Raw genomic sequence first — 20,893 nt, forward strand, 5'->3', positions numbered from 1 at the left:
TGGATACTTGGGGTAGGGGAAGAGAATCAAGATAATAGATGAAGAGGACGCGAATTAACAGTTTCTGGATCTCTCCTATGTGCCAAGTACAATATAGGAACTTCCAGACAGCATCTCTAAATTTTACTTAATACTTCTGATAACCACATGATATGGGGATTGTTATCATCCCACTATAAACGTAGTAGTGAAAGTCACTTAATCGTATCCGACTCTTTGTGAACCCATAGACCTCAGTCCATGGAATTCTCCAGGCCAGAATACTGGAGTGGGTAGCCTATCCCTTCTCCAACTGGTATTCCCAACCCAGGAATCGAACCGGGGTCTCCTGCATTGCAGGTGGATTCTTTACCAACTGAGCTATCAGGGAAGCCCATATCATTTCACTATAGAGGAGAGGAAACTGAGGTTCAGGGATGTTAAGTTACTTTCCCCAAATTACACAACGCTTACACAGCAAAGCCATGACAGGAACACAGGACTCCAGAAGGCAGAATAGGGGAGTCTGTGGGGGTGGGGGAGGGTTACCTTCTCACGTGTCAGCAGATCCTGCAGTTCCTGCCTGCTAGCAAAGCTCAGCTGAATCAGATACAGAAAATAAGCCGTGCTATTGCCTGACTAGGACGCTAGAGGGCGCAACTTTGGAAATTTTCTTTCTAGACAGTCTCGTCGGAAGCAAATACCTATAACTGAGAGTAGATTATATGTTGTATATCAGGAGTGGGTATGGACTGACCTCAGTGTTGGGAGCTCTGAGCTTTCCATTCCTTGTGGCAGGACAAATACACCCGTGGGTGAGGTGTACTATCTTCTGTTCAGTTTGCGTAGTGGATGTCAGGTAGTTAGAAAGATCCGTTGGGTTCAGAACTGATAGTCGGAAGTCTTTTTTTGAACTCCCAGTGCTAAGTGTGGTCATCTCCACACAGTAGGAGCTCTATCGATGTTTGCTTAAGAAGAAACAATGTCACCGTACTATCACCCTCTGTCTAGTCACTGCCTTGTCAAAATCCCCCAGTGGCTTTCTAATGCCCTTTAGGTAAAGTTTGCATTATTTAACTTGGTTTTCAAGTCCCACCATAGACTGTGATCTAAGCTTATCTCAAACTAACTCCCATTCCCCCAACAATCACCCCAATCTTAACATATACACATCCTTAATATAGTCCTGAAGCAGCCAGTGTCTGAAATTAGATGCTTCACATCACACCCTGCACATGCTAAATACTCTGGAGTTGCTACTGCTGCTACTATGACTACTGCTAATACTACTTCTACCACTAGATCTAGAAATTGGCAGAGGTAAGGTTGAACTCAGGTCTCCTGAGCGAGTCCAGTGCTCTTAGCTCCCTCTGCTTCTTTGCAGCACACATTTCAGTACATAGTGAATATTGAACGATGAAACCTTTGATTCCACTCTCCTTGGCTCCTTCTGCATCCTTTTTAAGGTCCTGTGGCCCAAGGGATGGAACAGGAGATTTTAGTGACCAGAGGACAGGACTGATTTCCCCGAGTAGACGTAGATGTGTCCAGCATCGGAAATCTGGAGTTGGAAGCTACTTTTGATACCATCTCCTCCAAGCCAATGTGTAAATAATTTCTACAGCACCCGTTAAAGAGGTTCACCCAGTCTCTGCCTGTGTGTACTTTTCCTTTAAAAGGCTGCTGATCCCAGCCGTGATAAGGAAAACAGTCTGTCCTGCTGCCTCTTGGCAGTTTTGCCTCTGGTCCTCATTCTGCCTGCTGAAAAGACACAAACCCAGACCCTACCAGCTCTGACCATCCTTTTCCTCTCTTATAGCTGAAAGATGTTACAGCAAAGCAATCATTCAAAGTTCCATCCTTATCATTTTTCACTTTGCTCTTTTTGGCCTTGGTTTTGTACATCAGCTTTGAAACTATCATCCCAGGGCTAGGCGTTAATGAGTAACTAAGAACACTCTACTTTTGCAATAGAGGAGGGCACATTATAAAAATGGAAAGATTTTGCTTTCTGAGATATGCAAGTGGCTTCTCGGGCATGTGCTGTAAGTACTTTTTTCCTCTTTTGAAACTTTGAGCATTTCTGTCAGCAAGTCAGAATTCCAAATAATCATGAGCTTCAGATTGTTAATTCTAGAAGCCAAGGTCTATGTGTGATCATATGATAATTGACCCCCTACTAGCCTCTGTGACTTTTTCAGAAAAATGACTTTGATGACAACATGGAGACTGGACAGAGGGGTAGAAGCAGGGGTGTTGGATTGGGAGAGATTGAAGGCTATGTGACTTGCTAGGAGATGGTGAAATAGTTTAGGCTTCCCAGGTGGCATAGTGGTAGTTTAGTCCATAAACTGAGGCAGTGGCAGTAGAAAGGGAGAGAAAGGAACAGTTGTGAGAGGGATTTAGAAGGTACCACTCATAGGGCATCATAACTCATTATATGTGGGGGATGAGAACAAAGAAACCCTGAAGATGACTCCCAGGTTTCTGGCATAGGAGCCTCAGTAGATAGTGATATGGAATGAAGATGAAGGAGCAGCCTTGAGGGTCAAGGAGACGATCCATGTGTTTACATTAGGAAACAGATTTCCAAATTGAAACTGAGGTATGTGTGGAACATTCTAGTGGATACATGCAGTAGACAGCTGGACAAATTACTGACAATATATAAGAACACTGTAATACAGTATGTAGTTTTGTGCTATGGCAGTTTAGTTCCTGGAAGTGGATATAAGATCACTCAGGAAGAAAATAGAGGACTATTTCTTTCTTCATATCACTCCTGTCCATGGTCATTGGATTCCACAGCTGACTCCCTTACTCTGCTGTCTTGTATTCTTTCAGCTCAGAGAATCTTACATCATGTTTTCTGATTGCTGCTCTGATAATTAAAAATATAACATGAATGAATATAAGAATAATAGTGTTTAGATGCCTTGCAACTTAGAACTGATTTTGTATTGTACTGATAGTGACAGAGATCTGAAATGCAAAAAGTTACACTTTCGTTTTCCTGTTATTTAGAAATATTCCTATACTTTCCATATGTTGCATGAATGTATTGATTTCAGCTCATGATCATGTACATGGCTCCATAAACTACCACCCTTCCATTCCAACTAAACATACTTATCTTGTGAAAATTATTTCCCCCCTTTTTTTCTGGCCACACAGCATGGCATGTAGGATATTAGTTCCCTTGTCAGCAATCGAATCTGTGCCCCTCGCAGTGGAAGGACGGAGTTCTAACCACTGAACCACGATGGAAATCCCTCCTTTAGTCTTTTATTCAAAGAAAAATACAAGCTTTCTCTCATCTGACCTCTCATAGATTTTATCTTAGGAAAAATGCCAAAATAAAAAATATATAAAATTCTTATATATTAATATAAAAAAACAATATAAGCAGAAGAGTGCTAATATTATCTAAAGATTCTTTTCACTCCAAAAGTTTGCCTCTAGTTCAAATAAAAAGTACTTCAATTTCCATAAATTCAGTTTACTCCCAGAATTTTCATATGTCACTATTACATCTGAATGAAATCCATGCCACTATTTCTGTGGCCCCAAGAACCTATTAGATGTGTCATTAGTTTTTCAGGGGAGAAAAGCCTCACCATTAAATATTTTCTACTGTTTTACCAATCACGATGCATGATTATTACATGTTTCTGATTCAGAGTTTTCATCCAGCTAAGATTCCCCAATGGTTTTCTCACCTCATCTCTTATAGATTACCTTCCTTCCAAAATGCCACTGTTCTTCTCTCTGGTTCTCTTGATACTTGGGCTTCATTGTGCACCACCTAACAGCTGTGAAGGCAAAATAATGTCCTGCCTTTCCCCCCAACAAAATGCCACTCTCTATAAGATGTCATCTATCAATGCTGACTTTGCATTCAACCTGTACCGGAGGTTCACTGTGGAGACTCCAGATCAGAACATCTTCTTTTCCCCTGTGAGCATCTCTGCAGGATTGGCCATGCTCTCCCTTGGGGCCTGCTCCAGCACTCAAACTCAAATCCTGGAAAGTTTGGGGTTCAACCTTACAGACACCCCAATGGCAGAGATCCAGCAGGGCTTCCAGCACCTGATCTGTTCACTGAATTTTCCAAAGAAGGAGCTGGAATTACAGATGGGAAATGCCCTTTTCATTGGGAAGCAGCTGAAACCACTGGCAAAGTTCTTGGATGATGTCAAGAACCTCTATGAGACTGAAGTCTTTTCTACCGACTTCTCCAATGTTTCTGCAGCCCAGCAGGAGATCAATAGTCATGTGGAGAGGCAAACCAAAGGGAAAATTGTGGACCTCATCCAAGACCTCAAACCGAACACCATCACGGTCCTGGTGAACTATCTTTGCTTTAAAGGTAAGGTTCTAAGATGTCAATTTCTAGTTCAATGTTCCAGTAATTTGATGGGGCACTGGAGGGAGCTCATGGTGTCTTCTCACTGGCATTAGTGGGTGTCTCTCGCACCACAGAGACCTGTTCCACTGGATATAGTTGTGTGTAATTTTGGATATTCCCAGAGGGACACATAGCTCTGTGGATGAAACCAGGAAATCTCTAGAGAGACGGAACACTCAGAGAGATGGGGAGTTACAATGGTTTGAACACCTTGCTCACATCTAGCTAAAGGATCATGGTTTCCAAAAGATTTGGTGAGGTGAGACAAGCTTGCACTTGGCAGTAAACAGAATTAGTTTTGAACCTTATTGTGACCCTCACTTACTGTTCATTCTTGGGCATGTTACATAAAGACTTCTATCACGTACTATGTACCCACTATATACTAAGCTCCATGCTACATGTGTGGTTGACACACATTTTCAGAGCTGGTATTCCCACCCAGGTTTGTCTGATTCTAAAACTGGTTCTTGTAACAACAAGAATCATGTGACTCTTTTCTGAAGGTGCTATGCCCAAATGATTTCTCCTGGTTCTACAGCACATGTCAGCCATGTTTGGTGGAAGAGTGAACGATTCTTGGCCACAAATCACACACTTGTAGACGGATAAAACGGCAGAACAGATCTGTTGTCTCATTTCATCCTGTGTGTTGGATGTGCTTATACCTTTTTACGGAAGAGGAAACTGTGGCTCTGATGGGTTTAGTGTAAGTATAGTGATTTTGAACACAGACGGAACATCTGTTGAACATGGAGTCCAATAGCCCTGGGTGTGACTCCTGGCTCTGCCACCAGCTACCTGGGAGACCATGTAAAGTCACTATCTCTCCCTGATCCTCAGTTACTCATTTTTAAAACTGGTTGACAGAAGTTACCTACCTCTGTGGTGGTATTCATTACTAGATTAGATGACTGATGGAGAGGTTCACATTGGCACTAATACAGGTTTAAAACAAACTCTCTCCTCTTTGTATTTTAAGCCCAGTGGGCAAATCCCTTTGATCCATCCAAGACAGAAGAGGGTTCCAGCTTCTTAGTGGACAAGACCACAGCAGTGCAAGTGCCCATGATGCACCAGATGGAACAATACTATCACCTGGTGGATACAGAGCTGAACTGCACAGTGCTGCAAATGGACTACAGCAAGAATGCTCTGGCACTCTTTGTCCTTCCCAAGGAGGGTCAGATGGAGTGGGTGGAAGGGGCCATGTCATCTAAAACACTGAAGAAGTGGAACCGCTTACTGCGGAAGGGGTAAACATCTTAGATGATGTGAAAAGTGGAGGGTGGGCATAAGACTAAGTTCAGAAGAAATCCAGAGGCAGGAGAAACACTCTGAACCACTTAAGAGCTGTGTGATGACCCCTAAAGTATAGTGAGGAGATCCTGTTTGCCAATCTCTTTGCTGCGTACTTTACATACATTATTTCATCTAAACTCATCAATAAACCTGCAAAGGAGATAATATTATAAGAATTTTTCAAATGAAGAAGTTGGGACTAGAAAAATGAAATGAACTATGCAATGTCAGCCAGCTAGTAAAAATGATGCTTTCCCAGAGTCCAGCTGGAGCTTGGGGGATGGGTAAGATATTGATAGATGTTCCACACTGGGCTAGAAGTGTTAGATGGAAATCCATGAAATTCTCCTGGTACTACCAATTGACATTCATGCCATTGACATCACAACCTTTGTGAATATCCCTAGAGATGTTTGTTTTTTATTATGTGGGTCACATCTTCCAGCTTCCATTACCGCAGTCCCAAATGAGCTGAACCAGAGAGCATTCCTTCTAAGATAACTTCTGAGGCTTTGGTATCATGTGTTGACCTGCATAGTAGTGGTTATCAATACCTAGGGAAGCAGCAGAGTCCAAGACCATACCAAGGAGACAGAAAGGGAGGGAATCATGAGCTTGGTGTTCTAATAGCCATATGTTCCCTCTTCCTTTCCCAACAGGTGGGTTGACTTATTTGTTCCAAAGTTTTCCATTTCTGCCACATATGACCTTGGAGACATCCTTCTGAAGATGGGCATCCAGGATGCTTTTGCTGACAATGCTGATTTTTCTGGACTCACAAAAGACAATGGTCTTAAAGTTTCCAATGTAAGTTGATAGAGTCCTTTAATATATGAGATATAAGGGCCATTGACAAGCAGTTAATTCAGATCTTTCATTTTATCAGTGATGATTCTGAAGCCTATAGAGGCAGAATAATTCTTCCTAGGCCACAGTTACTCCAGGGTCATTCTCATTACCCCCAAAACAAGTCATTGTAACATTTACTTCCATCCTCGACTTTCATGTTCTAAAGTGATTCTGATGGAAGAACATAATCATCAGAATTGACTCTGATGGGATACAGTTCTTGAGGAGATGGTAGGGGCAGGAGAAAGCTTAATAAATAACTTCTAGTCAGAAAGCCATGAATAAAAGGTGGTCCCTTGACAGCAAGTTCTAAAATCAGCATAGATTCATTAACTACACTTAGACTAGTGTCTTTCATATCCAAGCACCATCAACACGGTATAGTAAAGGGGTAGCCCCATCCTTCCTTCTACTTCCTTACTTCTAAACTGTTTCAAAGTCATTTCCTGTTTCTTCAGGGGATCAGCAGTGTTTGTTCTCCCCCAACAGGTTGCCCACAAGGCTATGTTTTACATTGGTGAAAAGGGAACTGAAGCCGTTCCTGAAGTCAGATTCCTGAATCAGCCTGAGACAACTCTTCTTCTTCCTATTATCCAATTTGATAGATCTTTCCTGTTGTTGATATTGGAGAAAAACACTAGGAGTATTCTCTTTCTAGGGAAGGTTGTGGACCCAACGGGAGTGTAGTTGGGAAAGAGGCTATTGGCTAATTTCATGTGCTTATTACAATGAGAAATAAATAAATAGTATAGCCTGATGCGATTGATATAGGCTTGGACATGATTTCCTTTGTGCAGGGGTGGAGGCTGGACCCTAGCCGAACTACACTGGGTGTGAAAGAGGCCACTCTTGTGTTCAGATAGTCAATGAGTGGCTCAGTATCCAAAGTCCAGGAAGGCCCCATGTCAATGTGTTCTTCTTTGTCAGAACATCCACTCCCATCCCAGTTAGTTAGCTCCAAGGAATTTTACTGGGCTGACAAATGCCCTATCTTCTGCCCTCTTGGCAAATAGTTGAAATGAAGGTCAGGTCCTCATACCCCATGATTCCAATAAAAAGTACAGTGAATATTAAGCAGCATAAATACAGTGGATTATATGTGAACTTCTCAACCTCCTTCTTCCCACCTAATCAAAATTGTTCTCTGTGTTCTTGCCAGAACTGCCACTGGTGGCTTGTAAAAAGATGTTTTCACTACAGGGCTGAGCCACCAACTGAGAGCTACTGGTAGGGATGTAGCTTTTTTGACCTGACAAGCATGGTACAAAAAAGCAAGAGAGACAAAGATGAACTTCACGGTACAAGCCCATCTTGCCCCTGAAAAATGTTTTCTTATTGCTAATTTATAAGCTGGGAGAGAAGAAGGAAAGTGATTCATTCATATTATAACTCACAGCCCTTCCTTTTCTGTATTCTAATCAGACGCCTTTCCAAAAGTTGTACCCCTGCCCACTTGCTAAAGTATAAATATCCTGGTTAGTTTTATTGAAGTTTGATACCTCCCTGTTCTCAGATGCTTCAGCAACTTCCCCTTGTCTGTTCATGCTCTACCCTCATCTACTAAACTAAACTTCATCTCAGACAATATGTATTCAAAGCCCCAGTATTAGAATTCAGTACAACAAATAGTACTGTGACTGTCAATGATGTACTATCTGAAATTCTAGCTCTAAGGTGCAATTCTTCACTGGCAGGGAAATAATAACAAGTGCATAAGTGCTTTCACAAATATTGCACTTTCAGGTTTAAATAAATATATATGTTTAGAAAAGTATATAGCCCATAAACATTCCAGTGTTTTATTAGACAATTTGGATGGAGGTTTGCTTACTCCTGGTATAGCTTACATTTTGGTTTTATGGATAATAAGTTGGAAGTCTAGACAGGAAAGGTGATTTATAGGACAGAAAAATCATTGCTAACATGCAGTTTGGTTTCACTGAGGTTACATTACAATTCTGGCTTTGCTGCTGTGATCTTGGACAAGGTACTTAAATCCTTCACTTTGTTTTCCTCATCTTTAAAATGGGAACACTAATGATATCCATGTCATCAGGATTTTGTGAACCTTCCTGCTATAATGCATGTAATGTTCTCATCACAGAGCCAGACATCTGATAAGGAAAGTGTTAGCTGCTCAGTCGTGTCCAACTGTTTGTGACTTCATGGACTGTAGCCTGCCAGGCTCCTCTGTCCATGGAATTCTCCAGGCAAGAATACTGGAGTGGGTTGCCATGCCCTCCTCCAGGGGATCTTCCTGACCCAGGAATTGAACCTGAGTCTCTTACATCTCCTGCATTGGCAGGTGGGTTCTTTACCACTAGCGCCACCTGGGAAGCCCAGATATTTGATAAAAAGCCTTATAAATATTAATTGCTATTCCTGTTGGTCAACATTAGCCAGTAACTTAGGGCCAGAGCCAAGATTATAGTGTGGGTCTCCTGATTTGCAGATATGCTTTCTAGCTCAGGCCCTACCTCCAGAGACCTGAGTAAATGCCATACATTTCCCTCTCTAAACCTGCCCAAATGAGTTCAATCAGAAATTGATCTGAGAGAAATATCAGTTTCTCCAGTTGTAAATTGGGAATTACAAAGAAACTATCTTTCTAGCAGTTCATGTATCTTATTAGAGAATAATTTCATTTAATCATTTATTCCTGTATCTGGATCATGAAGGATGGTCACTATTTACCTTATAATTCTCAGTTTATTCTAGCAAATCAGGACTAAAATATAAATTCCTTAATTTCATAAATGTTAACCATAAAATACCTATACCAATATATCATTTATCAGTAAAAGTTCACAGCAGAATTTTTACTAAATTGGGAAAAAAGGCAAATACTTTATCATTGTTCCTATTAAACATTACCCTGGAGGTCCCAGTGAATACAGCAAGATAAGAAAAATAAATACACATTATTAAAAATGGAGCAGAAAGGAGAAAACAAATCTCTCTGCACAGAAAAGCCCAATAAAAATCTATGGTTAAACTCTTAGAACAAAAGGGAGAAAACTTGCAGGGGGACAAGGTATAAAAGAGTAGTGGCATAGATTGTATGAAGTTAATTAACTCTTTTTTCCTTTCTCCATTGTAATACAATCATAGACACAAGTCTTCCTTAATATATTACATTTCTTAGCCTTTCTTACAATTAAGGGTGCCCCTGAGACTAAGTTCTCATCAATGGAATATGAGTATAGGTGTGGTGTGACGTTTACTAGTCAGGGTGTTACAATAAGTCAGGTACCTCTTTCATTCTTTTTCCATCTCATTTGAACTGGATTGTGGACTTACTTATGATGTATTAATAGTTTGATTACCAGGAAAATGAAGAGCTCTTTAGCATGGTGCAATATATGTGCCTCTTTTCAGGGTAGTATTTAAATGCCAAAAGATTTAGCATTACAAAGGCCATCAGTAATATTGAAATATAATTATAAAAATAGCACAATTGAAATGACTACTGTGGTAATATGTATGCTTCAACCACAATGTATTAATTAGATCTTATAAGTGGTATAATGAAAACATTCTTTCTGAAGTAATAGGAAGTATGTGATATTTCAAGATATCTCCAACAATAATAATGTGCTTTGAAATTATGTGAACTTTGTGACAAAAATCACAGGTACAGCGGCCACTACTGTGGTTTGTGACCCACATTTATAAATGAACAAAATGCTAAATTTTGGTTGGAGGCTGTTAAAATTATAGATAATTTTTTTCATAAACAAATGTATAGGTTCTCAGAATTTTATCCTTAAACATCCTTGGAGTTTTTCTGGACTCCAGGTTAAAAATTCTGCCTTTGCAATAAAACAGAATGGAAAAGACCTTAATATCTAAATACCTACATGGAAGAGAGGTGGCCACTGACCTAAAATTCTTATAGCAGATGATTGAGAGACTAGAAATAAATTTCTGTCTTCTTTAAGAATTAGAATTACTGTGAGAATATTTACTAAGCAGCCTGGCTGTATTAGTCTGATCAGATTGCCATAACACCACCACAAACTGATAGGCTTAAACAAGAGAAACTTTTTTTCTCATGGTTTTGAAGGCTAGAGGTCTGTGATCAAGGTGCTGGAAAATCACATTTATGTTGAGATCTTTCCTCCTAGTTGAGGCCTTTGTGCCATGTGCTCTCATGCCTTTTTCTCTCATGCAAACTTGTGTGTGGGAAGAGCCACTGAGCTCTTAGGTGTCTCTTCTTATAAGAACACTAATCTTATTAGAAAAGGTCCCCACTCTGGCCACCTCATTTAGCCTTAATTACTTCCTTAGTCCATATATAGCCACACTGCCGAGACAGGGCTTCATCATATGAATGGGAGGAATACATACATCCCATTCATAACACTAGCCTCATTTCAAGTCATACAGAAATTGGTAGCACTAGTTGGGATGCTGCAGTTTATATTCTCCAGGAAGAAGGCAGAGTTCAACAGTTGTTGCTGTTGTTCAGTCACTAAGTTGTGTCTGACTCTTTGAGACCCCATGGACTGGAGCACACCAGGTTTTCCTGTCCTTCACTGTCTCTCAGTTTGCTCAAATTCATGTCCATTGAGTTGTGATGCCATCTAACCAGCTCATCCTCTGCCAGCCCCTTCTCTTTATGCCTTCAGTCTTTCCCAGGATCAGGGTCTTTTCCAATGAGTCAGCTTTTTGCATCAGGTGGCCAAGGTATTGGACCTTCAGCTCCAGCAACAGTCCTTCCAATGAATATTCAGGGTTGATTTCCTTTAGAATCGGCAGGTTTGATCCCCTTGAAGTCCAAGGGACTCTCAAGAGTCTTCTCCAGCACCCCAATTCAAAAGCATCAGTTCTTCAGTGCTCAGCCTTCTTTATAGTCCAATTCTCAGTTCTGTACATGACTACTGGGAAAACCGTAGCTTTGACTATATGGACCTTTGTCGGCAAAGTGATGTCTCTGCTTTTTAATACATTGTTTAGGTTTGCCATAGCTTTCCTTCCAAGGAGCAAGCTTCTTTAAATTTCGTGGCTTCAGTCACTGTCTGCAGTGATTTTTGGAGCCCAAGAAAATAAAATCTGTCACTGTTTCCTTTTTTCCCCATCTATTTGCCATGAAGTGATGGGACCAGATGCCATGATCTTAGTTTTTTATGAATGTTGAGTTTTGACATACACAATGTTTATTAGGGAGTGCCTTTGCAACTGATGCAATGAAATGGATGGGCCTTCACACAACCGCCTCAATCAGTCATTGGATATGGGCCAGCCATCTCTCTACAACTATCTTAAAAATGTCTGAAAATTGAAGGCTTTCTACTAACTGGACAACTAGAATCTGAAAAAAGAAGTCCTTTCTTGAAGAGGAGTATGTATGGTACACTTCCATGTCCAACACAATCTACTTCTAATGCTGCCAAAATCTACTTTTTCATACAAAGTCCAAGAAGGAGATCCTCCAGAGTCCTCCACTATCTATTCTACATTTCTCCTCTCTTCAGCTGGTCTCTGTACCTCACTTGGTAACATGACTGAGACCCTCATCCCTGACAAGTCTTGAGCACTTCTTTGGCCAAGGTTATTGCATATGTCCATTCCCCATCAAAATTGGTGAAAGGAATATCAAAAGGCACCATGTGGATTTTTTCTTTAGGGCCAAGCTTATTCAACTTGCTTCTACTGTGTAACATTTCTTCCTCCTCCTGATAGAGAGGGTCAACTGCCCTTGTCTACATGGTGTGATAGTCTGAATCTATTTTTTGGCCACCTCTACAGCATGTGGGATCTTAATTCCCTGACCAGAGATCAAACTTGTGACCCCTACATTGGAAGGCAGAGCCTTAACCACTTGGCCACCAGGGAAGTCCCCTGAATCCATGTTTTAATGTTTGACTGCTAGCATCTTTTAAGTCTCACCTCTCACTATTCCTCTTGTGTATCACATTTGGGCAAGTTTACAAGAAACCTAGGTCTCCCTTCCTTTGGTGCTGATGGGAGGTTCAAATTACATAGGTCCCTGCATGCACAAAAGAATCTCCATACCCTACTCACCATAAAAACCTCAAGCCAGTTTTATTTCTCTGATCTCTGAAGTGATTTTAGGTGAGCAAAATGAATCCGACTCTCTTGAAAAATCCTTACCATGTAAGCAACAAGACTTTCACACTTTGTGTGTGTGTGTTTGCCAATCTTGACATCTGAAACAAATTTTGAGCAGGGGTCCATTCTGTGCCTGCAGGATGGCCACAACAGATAGTGATTCCTCTTCTTGCTTGTTATACACTGAACAAAAGAATCCTGAAGTGTCCAGGCAATGGGATACTTGCTGGTTTTCATGGGAGAAGTGCTTTCTGTTTGGAGATCATGGTCTGCAACCCTAGAGAGCCCAGATTTATAGGAACAGGAAGAAAAATTTCTGCCTCTGGACTGCCTTTGGCACAAAACTACAACATCAACTCTTCCCTGGATCTCCACTCTGCTAGCATGTCCCCCAGTTTTGGACTTGCTAGCTTCCACAATTATGTGATCCAGTTCCATAAAATCAATCAGTGAATCTCATATACATTAATATGTTGCTCACTTCCTGCTGAGGCCTCACTAGAATCAGCTTAATGTCCATCTTTCTAGATTTCATCATACAACTCTTCCAGCCTCTACACATTACCCAGCTTCAAAGCCACTTCCACATTTTAAAGTATTTGCTATAGCCCTGTTTCTCACTAGCAAAACATAGTATGCTAAATGTCATCAGTTGGGTATCTTACACAGCAAAAATTAATTTTGTCATAATTTTAGAGGCCAGAAATCCCAGATCAAAGTACAGCAGGAATGAATACTAGTAAATATTAGCCTCCTGGCTTATAGATAGCCACCTTCTCATGCTGTCCTGACACAGCCTCTGTGTGTGTGTGTGTGTGTGTGTGTGTGTGTGTGTGTGTGTGTGTAGAAAGAGAGAGAGATATCTCCTTCTTCTTTTTGTAAAGCCTCAAATTCTGTGTGATTAGGACCTCAACCTTATAGTTCATTGTTTGCTTAATTACAATCTAAAAGCTCTATCTCCATATATAGTCACATGGTGGATTAGGGTTTCAGCATATAAAGTTTGGAGGGATACATTCAGTCCATAGCAGTGATCTTGTGGCATTTAAAATGTTAATTGCATTTTTAATAATTTTTTCCTGTAATTGAGATCTAATCTTACTGCACTGTGGTCAGAAAAGATGACTGGAATGACTTCAATTTTTTTGAATTTACCAAGACTAGATTTATGGCCCAGGATGTGATCTATTCTGGATGCATGAGACAAGTGCTCAGGCCTGGTGCACTGGGAAGACCCAGAGGGATGGGGTGGAGAGGGAGGTGGGAGGGGGGACCGGGATGGGGAATACATGTAAATCCATGGCTAATTCATTTCAATGTATGACAAAAAAACACTGCAATGCTGTAAAGTAATTAGCCTCCAACTAATAAAAATAAATGGAAAAAAAATAAATAAAATGTTAATTGCTTCTGGATTCTAAATAAGAAGACTTCAGGATGAAAAAGTCTTTAAGAAAAAAAGCTCATTACTATCTACAATAGCCAGAACATGGACATAACCTAAATGTCTATCAACAAAGGAATGGATAAAAAAAGTGTTATACACACACACACACACACACACACACACACAATGAACTATTACTCATCCATAATAAAGAATGAAATAATGTTATTTGCAGCAACATGGATGGATCTAGAGATTTTCATACTAAGCAAAGTAAGTCAGAAAGGCAAATGCCATATATCACTTATATGTGTTATCTAATGGTATCAATGAACTTATTTTAAAAACAGAAATAGAGTCAGAGATATAGAAAACAAATTGATGTATGGTTACTAGGGGGAAGTGGGGAAGGGGAGGATAAATTGGAAGACTGTGATATATATATACTATTATATATAAAAGAGATAACTCATAAGGACCTACAGTATAGCACAGGGAACCTGTCTGAATACTCTGTAATGACCTATATGGGAAAATGATCTAAAAAATAGTGGATATATGTATATGTATAACTGATTCACTTTGCTAAATGGCAGGAGCTAAACATTTTGAATCAGCTATACTCCAATACAAATTTTTTAAAAGGCTCATTTAATCTCCTTAGATAGAAAATGGTAGAATAGAGCCTTAAAAGCCCATTCTTCCATAAAAATAACTAATAAACTGGCAAATCCTGTCAAAATCAATTTTACCAAACTCTGGAAATTTATAAATATATACGTACCTAACATCGGAGCATCAAATATATAAGACAATTATTAGTAGAACAAAAGGGAGATATTGACAGTAACACAATATAGTAGCAGACTTTTACACCTCACTAACATCAATGGATAGATCATCCAGACAGAAATTCAACATAAAAACTTTAACCTTAAATGAAAACTAGAGCAGATGGTCATAATAGGTACATACAGAAAATTCCAAAATGTGCAGGCCCAGATGACTTCACTGTAAAATTTTACCAATTTCTACAAAATAATGAAGATCAGTTATTTTTGAACTCTTGGAATAATATAGAAGAAAGAACACTTCCTAACTTATCCTATTAGGCCAATATTACCTTGATACCAAGGCCAAAGACATCACAAAAAAAGAAAACAAATACCAATATCATTTATATAGATGCAAATATTCTCAACAAAACTCTAGTTAGCTGAATCCAGTAAATATAGAAAGTATTACACACCATACCCAAGGGAGATTTAACCCAGAAAAGCAAAGGTGGTTCAACATATAAAATTCAATCAATATAATACTGTATATTAATAGAATGAATAAAAACACAAAATCATCTCAATAATTGAAAGTGTTTGAAAAATTAAATACATTTTCATGATATAAGCAACCAACCAGGTAGGAATAAAAGGAAACTTCCTCAACATAACAAAGGACATTTATTAAGAACCCAGAGCTAATGCCATAGTCAATAGTGAGAAACTGGCAGCATTTCTCCCCAATCAGGAGAAAGACAAAGATGCCTAATTTCACCACTTATATTCAGTATTTTACTGCTATTTACATCCAAAAGGATTAGGTGAGAAAAGGAAATAAATAAATAAATTTCAAAGGAAGAAATAAACTATCTCTATTTGCAGATGAAACCCTAAAGAATCCACAGGGTACCACTGGAACTAATAAAGGAGGTCAGCCATATAGTAGGATATAAAGCAACATACAAATTCAGGTGTATAGATACACTATATACTAGCAATAAACAATCTGAAAGAAAATTAATAAAACAATTACATTTACAATAGCATCATAAAAATTAAAATATATACAAATAAACTTAACTAAGAAAATGCAAGACTTGTACATTGAAACTGTACAATGTTGTTGAAAGAAAGTAAAGAATACATAAATTAATAGAAAGTCACCCTGCGTTCATGGTTTAGAAGACTTAATATTAAGCTGGCATTACTCATCCATTATGAATCCACAGATTAAATGTAATTCTAATCAAAATTCAACCACCTTTAGCTGTAGAAATGGTAAAACTGATCTTAAAATTCATAAGGAAGTACAAGGGATACTGAGTAGCCAAAACATCTTGAAAAAGAACAGAGATTTAAAAATTACACATAAATCTATGCCAAGCTACAGTAATCAAAGTAGTGCGGTACTGGTGTTGATAGACATGTGGATCAGTGGAATAGTATTTGAGTCTAGAAATGAACCCATACATCTATGGTGACTTGATTTTTGGCAAGAGTCCCAAGACCATTCAATGAGAAATTATAGTCTGTTTGATACATGATGCTGTGACAACTGGATATTTGGATGCAAAAGAAAGAAGTTGGACCCTTATCTCACACTATATGCAAAAATTAACTCCAAATAGAAGTTTTAATTAACTCAAAGAGAAAAATGTCTTTGAAGAAAAACAAACTTATAAAGACTTCCCTTAAACAGATGTCTTTTCACACTAGAGATATCTCCAAGAAAATTAGAGATACCAAGGGAATATTTCATGCAAAGATGGGCACAATATAGAACAGAGATGGTATGGACCTAATAGCAGCAGAAGATCTTAAGAAGAGGTGGCAAGAATACACAGAAGAACTATACAAAATAGATCTTCATGACCCAGATAACCATGATAGTGTGATCACTCACCGAGAGCCAGACATCCTGGAATAGGAAGCCAAGTGGGCCTTAGGAAGCATTACTGCCAACAAAGCTAGTGGTGGTGATGGAATTCCAGTTGAGCTATTTCAAATCCTAAAAGGTAATGCTGTAAAAAGTGCTATACTCAATATGCCAGCAAATTGGGGAAACTCAGCAATGACCACAGGGTTGGAAAAGGTCAGTTTTCATTCCAATCACAAAGAAAGGAAATGGCAAAGAATGCTCAAACTACCACAAAATTGCACTCATCTGACACGCTAGCAAAGTAATTCTCAAAACTCTCCAATCCAGGCTTCAACAGTACAAGAACGGTAAACTTCCAGATGTTCAAGTTGGATTTAGAAAAGGCAGAGGAACCAGAGATCAAATTGCCAACAGCTGTTGGATCATCAAAAAAACAAGAGAGTTCCAGAAAAACACCTATTTCTGCTTTATTGACTATGCCAAAGACTTTGACTGTGTGGGTCACAACAAACTGTGGAAAATTCTTCAAGAGATGGGAATACCAGACCACCAGACCTGCCTCCTGACAAATCTGTATGAAGGTCAAGAAGCTACAGTTAGATCTGGACATGGAAGATCAGACTGGTTTCAAGTCAGAATAAGAGTACATTAAGGCTGTATATTGCCACCTTGCTTATTTAACTTCTATGCAGAGTACATCATGTGAAATGCTGGGCTGGATGGAGCACAAGCTGGAATCAAGATTGCTGGGAGAAATATCAATAACCTCAGATATGCAGATGACAACACACTTAAGGCAGAAAGCAAAGAAGAACTAAAGAGCCTCTTGATGAACGTGAAAGAGGAGAGTGAAAAAGTTGGCTTAAAACTCAACATTCACAAAACTAAGATCATGGCACCCGGTCCCATCACTTCATGGCAAATAGATTGGGAAACAATGGAAACATTGGCTTACCTTATTTTGGGGAGCTCCAAAATCACTGCACATGGTGATTGCCACCTTGAAATTAAAATACATTTGCTCTTTGGAAGAAAAGCTATGACCAAACTAGACAGCATATTAAAAAGCAGAGACATTACTTTGCTGACAAAGGTCAATCTAGTCAAAGCTGTGGTTTTTCCAGTAGTCATGTATGGATGTGAGAGTTGGACTATAAAGAAAGCTGAGTGCCAAAGAAACAACGCTTTTGAACTGTGTTGTTGGAGAAGACTCTTGAGAGTCCCTGGGACTACAAGAAGATCCAACCAGTCAATCCTGAAGGAACTCAGTCCTGAGTATTCATTGGAAGAACTGATGGCTGAAGCTGAGACCCCAAAGCTTTGGCCACCTGATGTGAAGAACTGACTCCTTGGAAACGATCTTGATGCTGGGAAAGATTGAAGGCAGGAGGAGAAGGGAACAACAGAGGAAGAGATGGTTGGATGGTATCACAGACTTGATGGACATGAGCCTGAGCAAGCTCTTGGAGTTGCTGATAGACAGGGAAGCGTGGTGTGCTCCAGTCCATGGGGTCACAAAGATTTGAACATGACTGACTGAAATGAACTGAACTGAACTTAAACAAATGTCCTCAGCAAGATCAGATTAAGGTTGTTTCATCCTCACCCAATCAAACAGATTTAGATGGCCTCAATTAAGGAAAGGGGTTGACAGGGGGTGAGGAAGGAAAGAAATAAGGTAGACTTAATTATGTCTAGAAAAAAGATTTGGATAAGTTTGCTGTCATATAGTGTTGGTTGCAAATAAACTGAAAGCTTATTGAGTTTTGAGTCAATTGTATCAACAAAGAAACCACAAACTTGGAACTTCCTTCATTAAAAGTGCAGAATGTCTTCAGAATGGTGATCAGATTCCATCATTGCAATGAATAAGTGATCACAGTATATCTTTCATTCTTCCATTTTTTTTTCCATTTATTTTTATTAGTTGGAGGCTAATTACTTTACATCATTGCAGTGGTTTTTGTCATACATTGAAATGAATTAGCCATGGATTTACATGTATTCCCCATTCCGGTCCCCCCTCCCACTTCCCTCTCCACCCGATCCCTCTGGGTCTTCCCAGTGCACCAGGCCCGAGCACTTGTCTCATGCACCCAACCTGGGCTGGTGATCTGTTTCACCCTAGATAATATACATGTTTCAATGCTGTTCTCTTGAAACATCCCACCCTCGCTTTCTCCCAGTCATTCTTCCATTTTTATAATGGAAGTTTTTATTCACCTTATTCTGTCCCTATGCCACCATTGTCTATTGGGGATGTGGGAGAGATTGATGATATAACTTTTAGTTCAAAAGGATCTACATGTGGACCTGATAGAACTGCTCACCACCCAGAGATCCTGGATTTTGAGCTGAAGGTCAGAACACTGGCTTATCTTCTTTGGAGATGGAGTCAATATATTCTAAATGTGAGAAGGAAGGTACATACAGATATATATAGATATAGATAGATATTTATAAAATAAAGGAAACACTGTAGATCAGTAGTCCCCAACCTCTGGGATTTAATGGCTGATGATTTGAGGTGATGATGCAATAATAATAGAAATAGAGTGCACAATAAATGTAATGCACTTGAATCATCTCAAAATCCACTCCCTTCAATCCGTGGAAAAATTGTCTTTCATGGTGTAAAAATGGTTGGGGACCACTGCAACAAATGAGGAAGTAAAGGCTCAGGGGCTTAAGGAATGTTCCCCAAATCAAATGGCTTTTTTGTTGAGACAAGGATTCTCACTGCCATCTCACTGTGGAGCCTCTGCTCTTGGCTAGGACATTACCTGTCTCCAGGGAAATAGTAGAAATAGGGGCATTGCCAGCAGTACTGGTATTTGTCCAAAGTCACTTCCTGCTGCAGTAGGAAATAGAAAGCAATAAACAAAAGCAGTCAGAAAGCTTCATCTGTTTTTGAGAAGGAGCCATGCATTTGTAAGAAGTCAATTGGAATGTTGGAATTTGGCATTCCAAATTTTGAGAGCCTCGAAAGCAAGTGGCAGGGGGCACAAACCCTTTTGATGATACATTCATTCTTTCAGTCAACAGACGTAAGTAGAGGGCCTATCTTGTGCCAGGATCTGTCTCAACAATAAAATAAAATAAAATAAAATATTTGTGAAAATTACATTCCAAGTGTGGAAAGACAGTAAACTATTGATAAATAAGTAAAATACACTAGGTCTTACTTGGCTATGAGTACTATGGAGAACAATAATGTGAGGAGGAAGGAAAAGTAAAATAATTTGTATATAATGGTGCCTTTCTTCAGCTTGGAGAAACAAGGGTTACTCTTTCTGTTTAATAAACCACACTTCCCAGAACTTGAGATGAAACACCCTCACAAGGTCTAAGTTGATTTTTGCTCTTGCTATCACCTATTTGTTTTGTTTCATTGCAAATTATTAACTTTGCAAGGCACAATTTTGAAAGGGTTTGTCTCAGCCTGCACCTCCCTTCCCATATCTTGTTATGGCAGCTGTCTTGTCTATTTTCCATCTCTACTGCCCATCCAAACCTCTGTTCTCTGCTGATTATGGGCCTATGGCTGCTGATGGTGTTCTTCTTATTTCCTACTTCTTATTTCTCTCTTCTTATTCATTCAAGGAGCCAGACCAGAACTATAGGTGTGAATTTTGGAATCAGAGGAACCTGAAATTAAACCCTGGTTCTATTACTTACTGGGTAGGGGACTTTTGCAATTACTTGTTGCCTGAATAGCATGATATGGACATATGCTGGAAAAACAATGTAAATTTGTTATCTAAACTGAAAAATTAGAACCAGAATGTAAATCAATGCATCTCTTCTCTGACAGTACATCCCAGATCAGCCAAAAATTAAAGTTTGCATATACCACTGAACAATGAAGCCCAACTACTAAGGTGCTGGTAAAAGAAAAGAATATATTAAATGGAGAGTGGAAGAAGGAAGTCATAAATGCTAAATATGACCTCAATGCCAGCTACAGAACTGAGGGCTTTGGTCTTTACAAATAGATTCTTTCTTCTTGGTCATGGATTTACATCTATATATTTTAATTAATATAATCCATTTCTTCCAAAACTATAAGTAAATGGTGTTTAAAATGGCTAAATTTCGTCCACAGGTTGAGGAATGTTGAAACATAGTCATAATAGACCTAGAGAAAGTATGAGCATTACCCATGATCCTGGAATTGAAGCTCAGTGAAGTGACTGAAGAAATACTGGAAAGTGACAGAATTTATTTTGGATTATATT

General features: G+C 39.3%; 1 protein-coding gene across 1 annotated transcript; it reads left to right on the top strand.

Moving 5' to 3' along the window:
* Window positions 1-1,942: 1,942 nt before the first annotated feature.
* SERPINA7 (serpin family A member 7) lies at window positions 1,943-7,304 on the top strand. The gene is made up of 5 exons (XM_020873193.2): window positions 1,943-2,024; window positions 3,713-4,348; window positions 5,370-5,643; window positions 6,349-6,496; window positions 7,028-7,304. Exons 1-5 carry the CDS (start codon window positions 1,973-1,975, stop codon window positions 7,223-7,225), a joined length of 1,308 nt encoding a protein of 435 aa, XP_020728852.2. The 5' UTR covers window positions 1,943-1,972; the 3' UTR covers window positions 7,226-7,304.
* Window positions 7,305-20,893: the final 13,589 nt, after the last annotated feature.

The sequence above is a fragment of the Odocoileus virginianus genome, chromosome X (assembly GCF_023699985.2).
Source record: "Odocoileus virginianus isolate 20LAN1187 ecotype Illinois chromosome X, Ovbor_1.2, whole genome shotgun sequence".
NCBI lineage: Eukaryota > Metazoa > Chordata > Mammalia > Artiodactyla > Cervidae > Odocoileus > Odocoileus virginianus.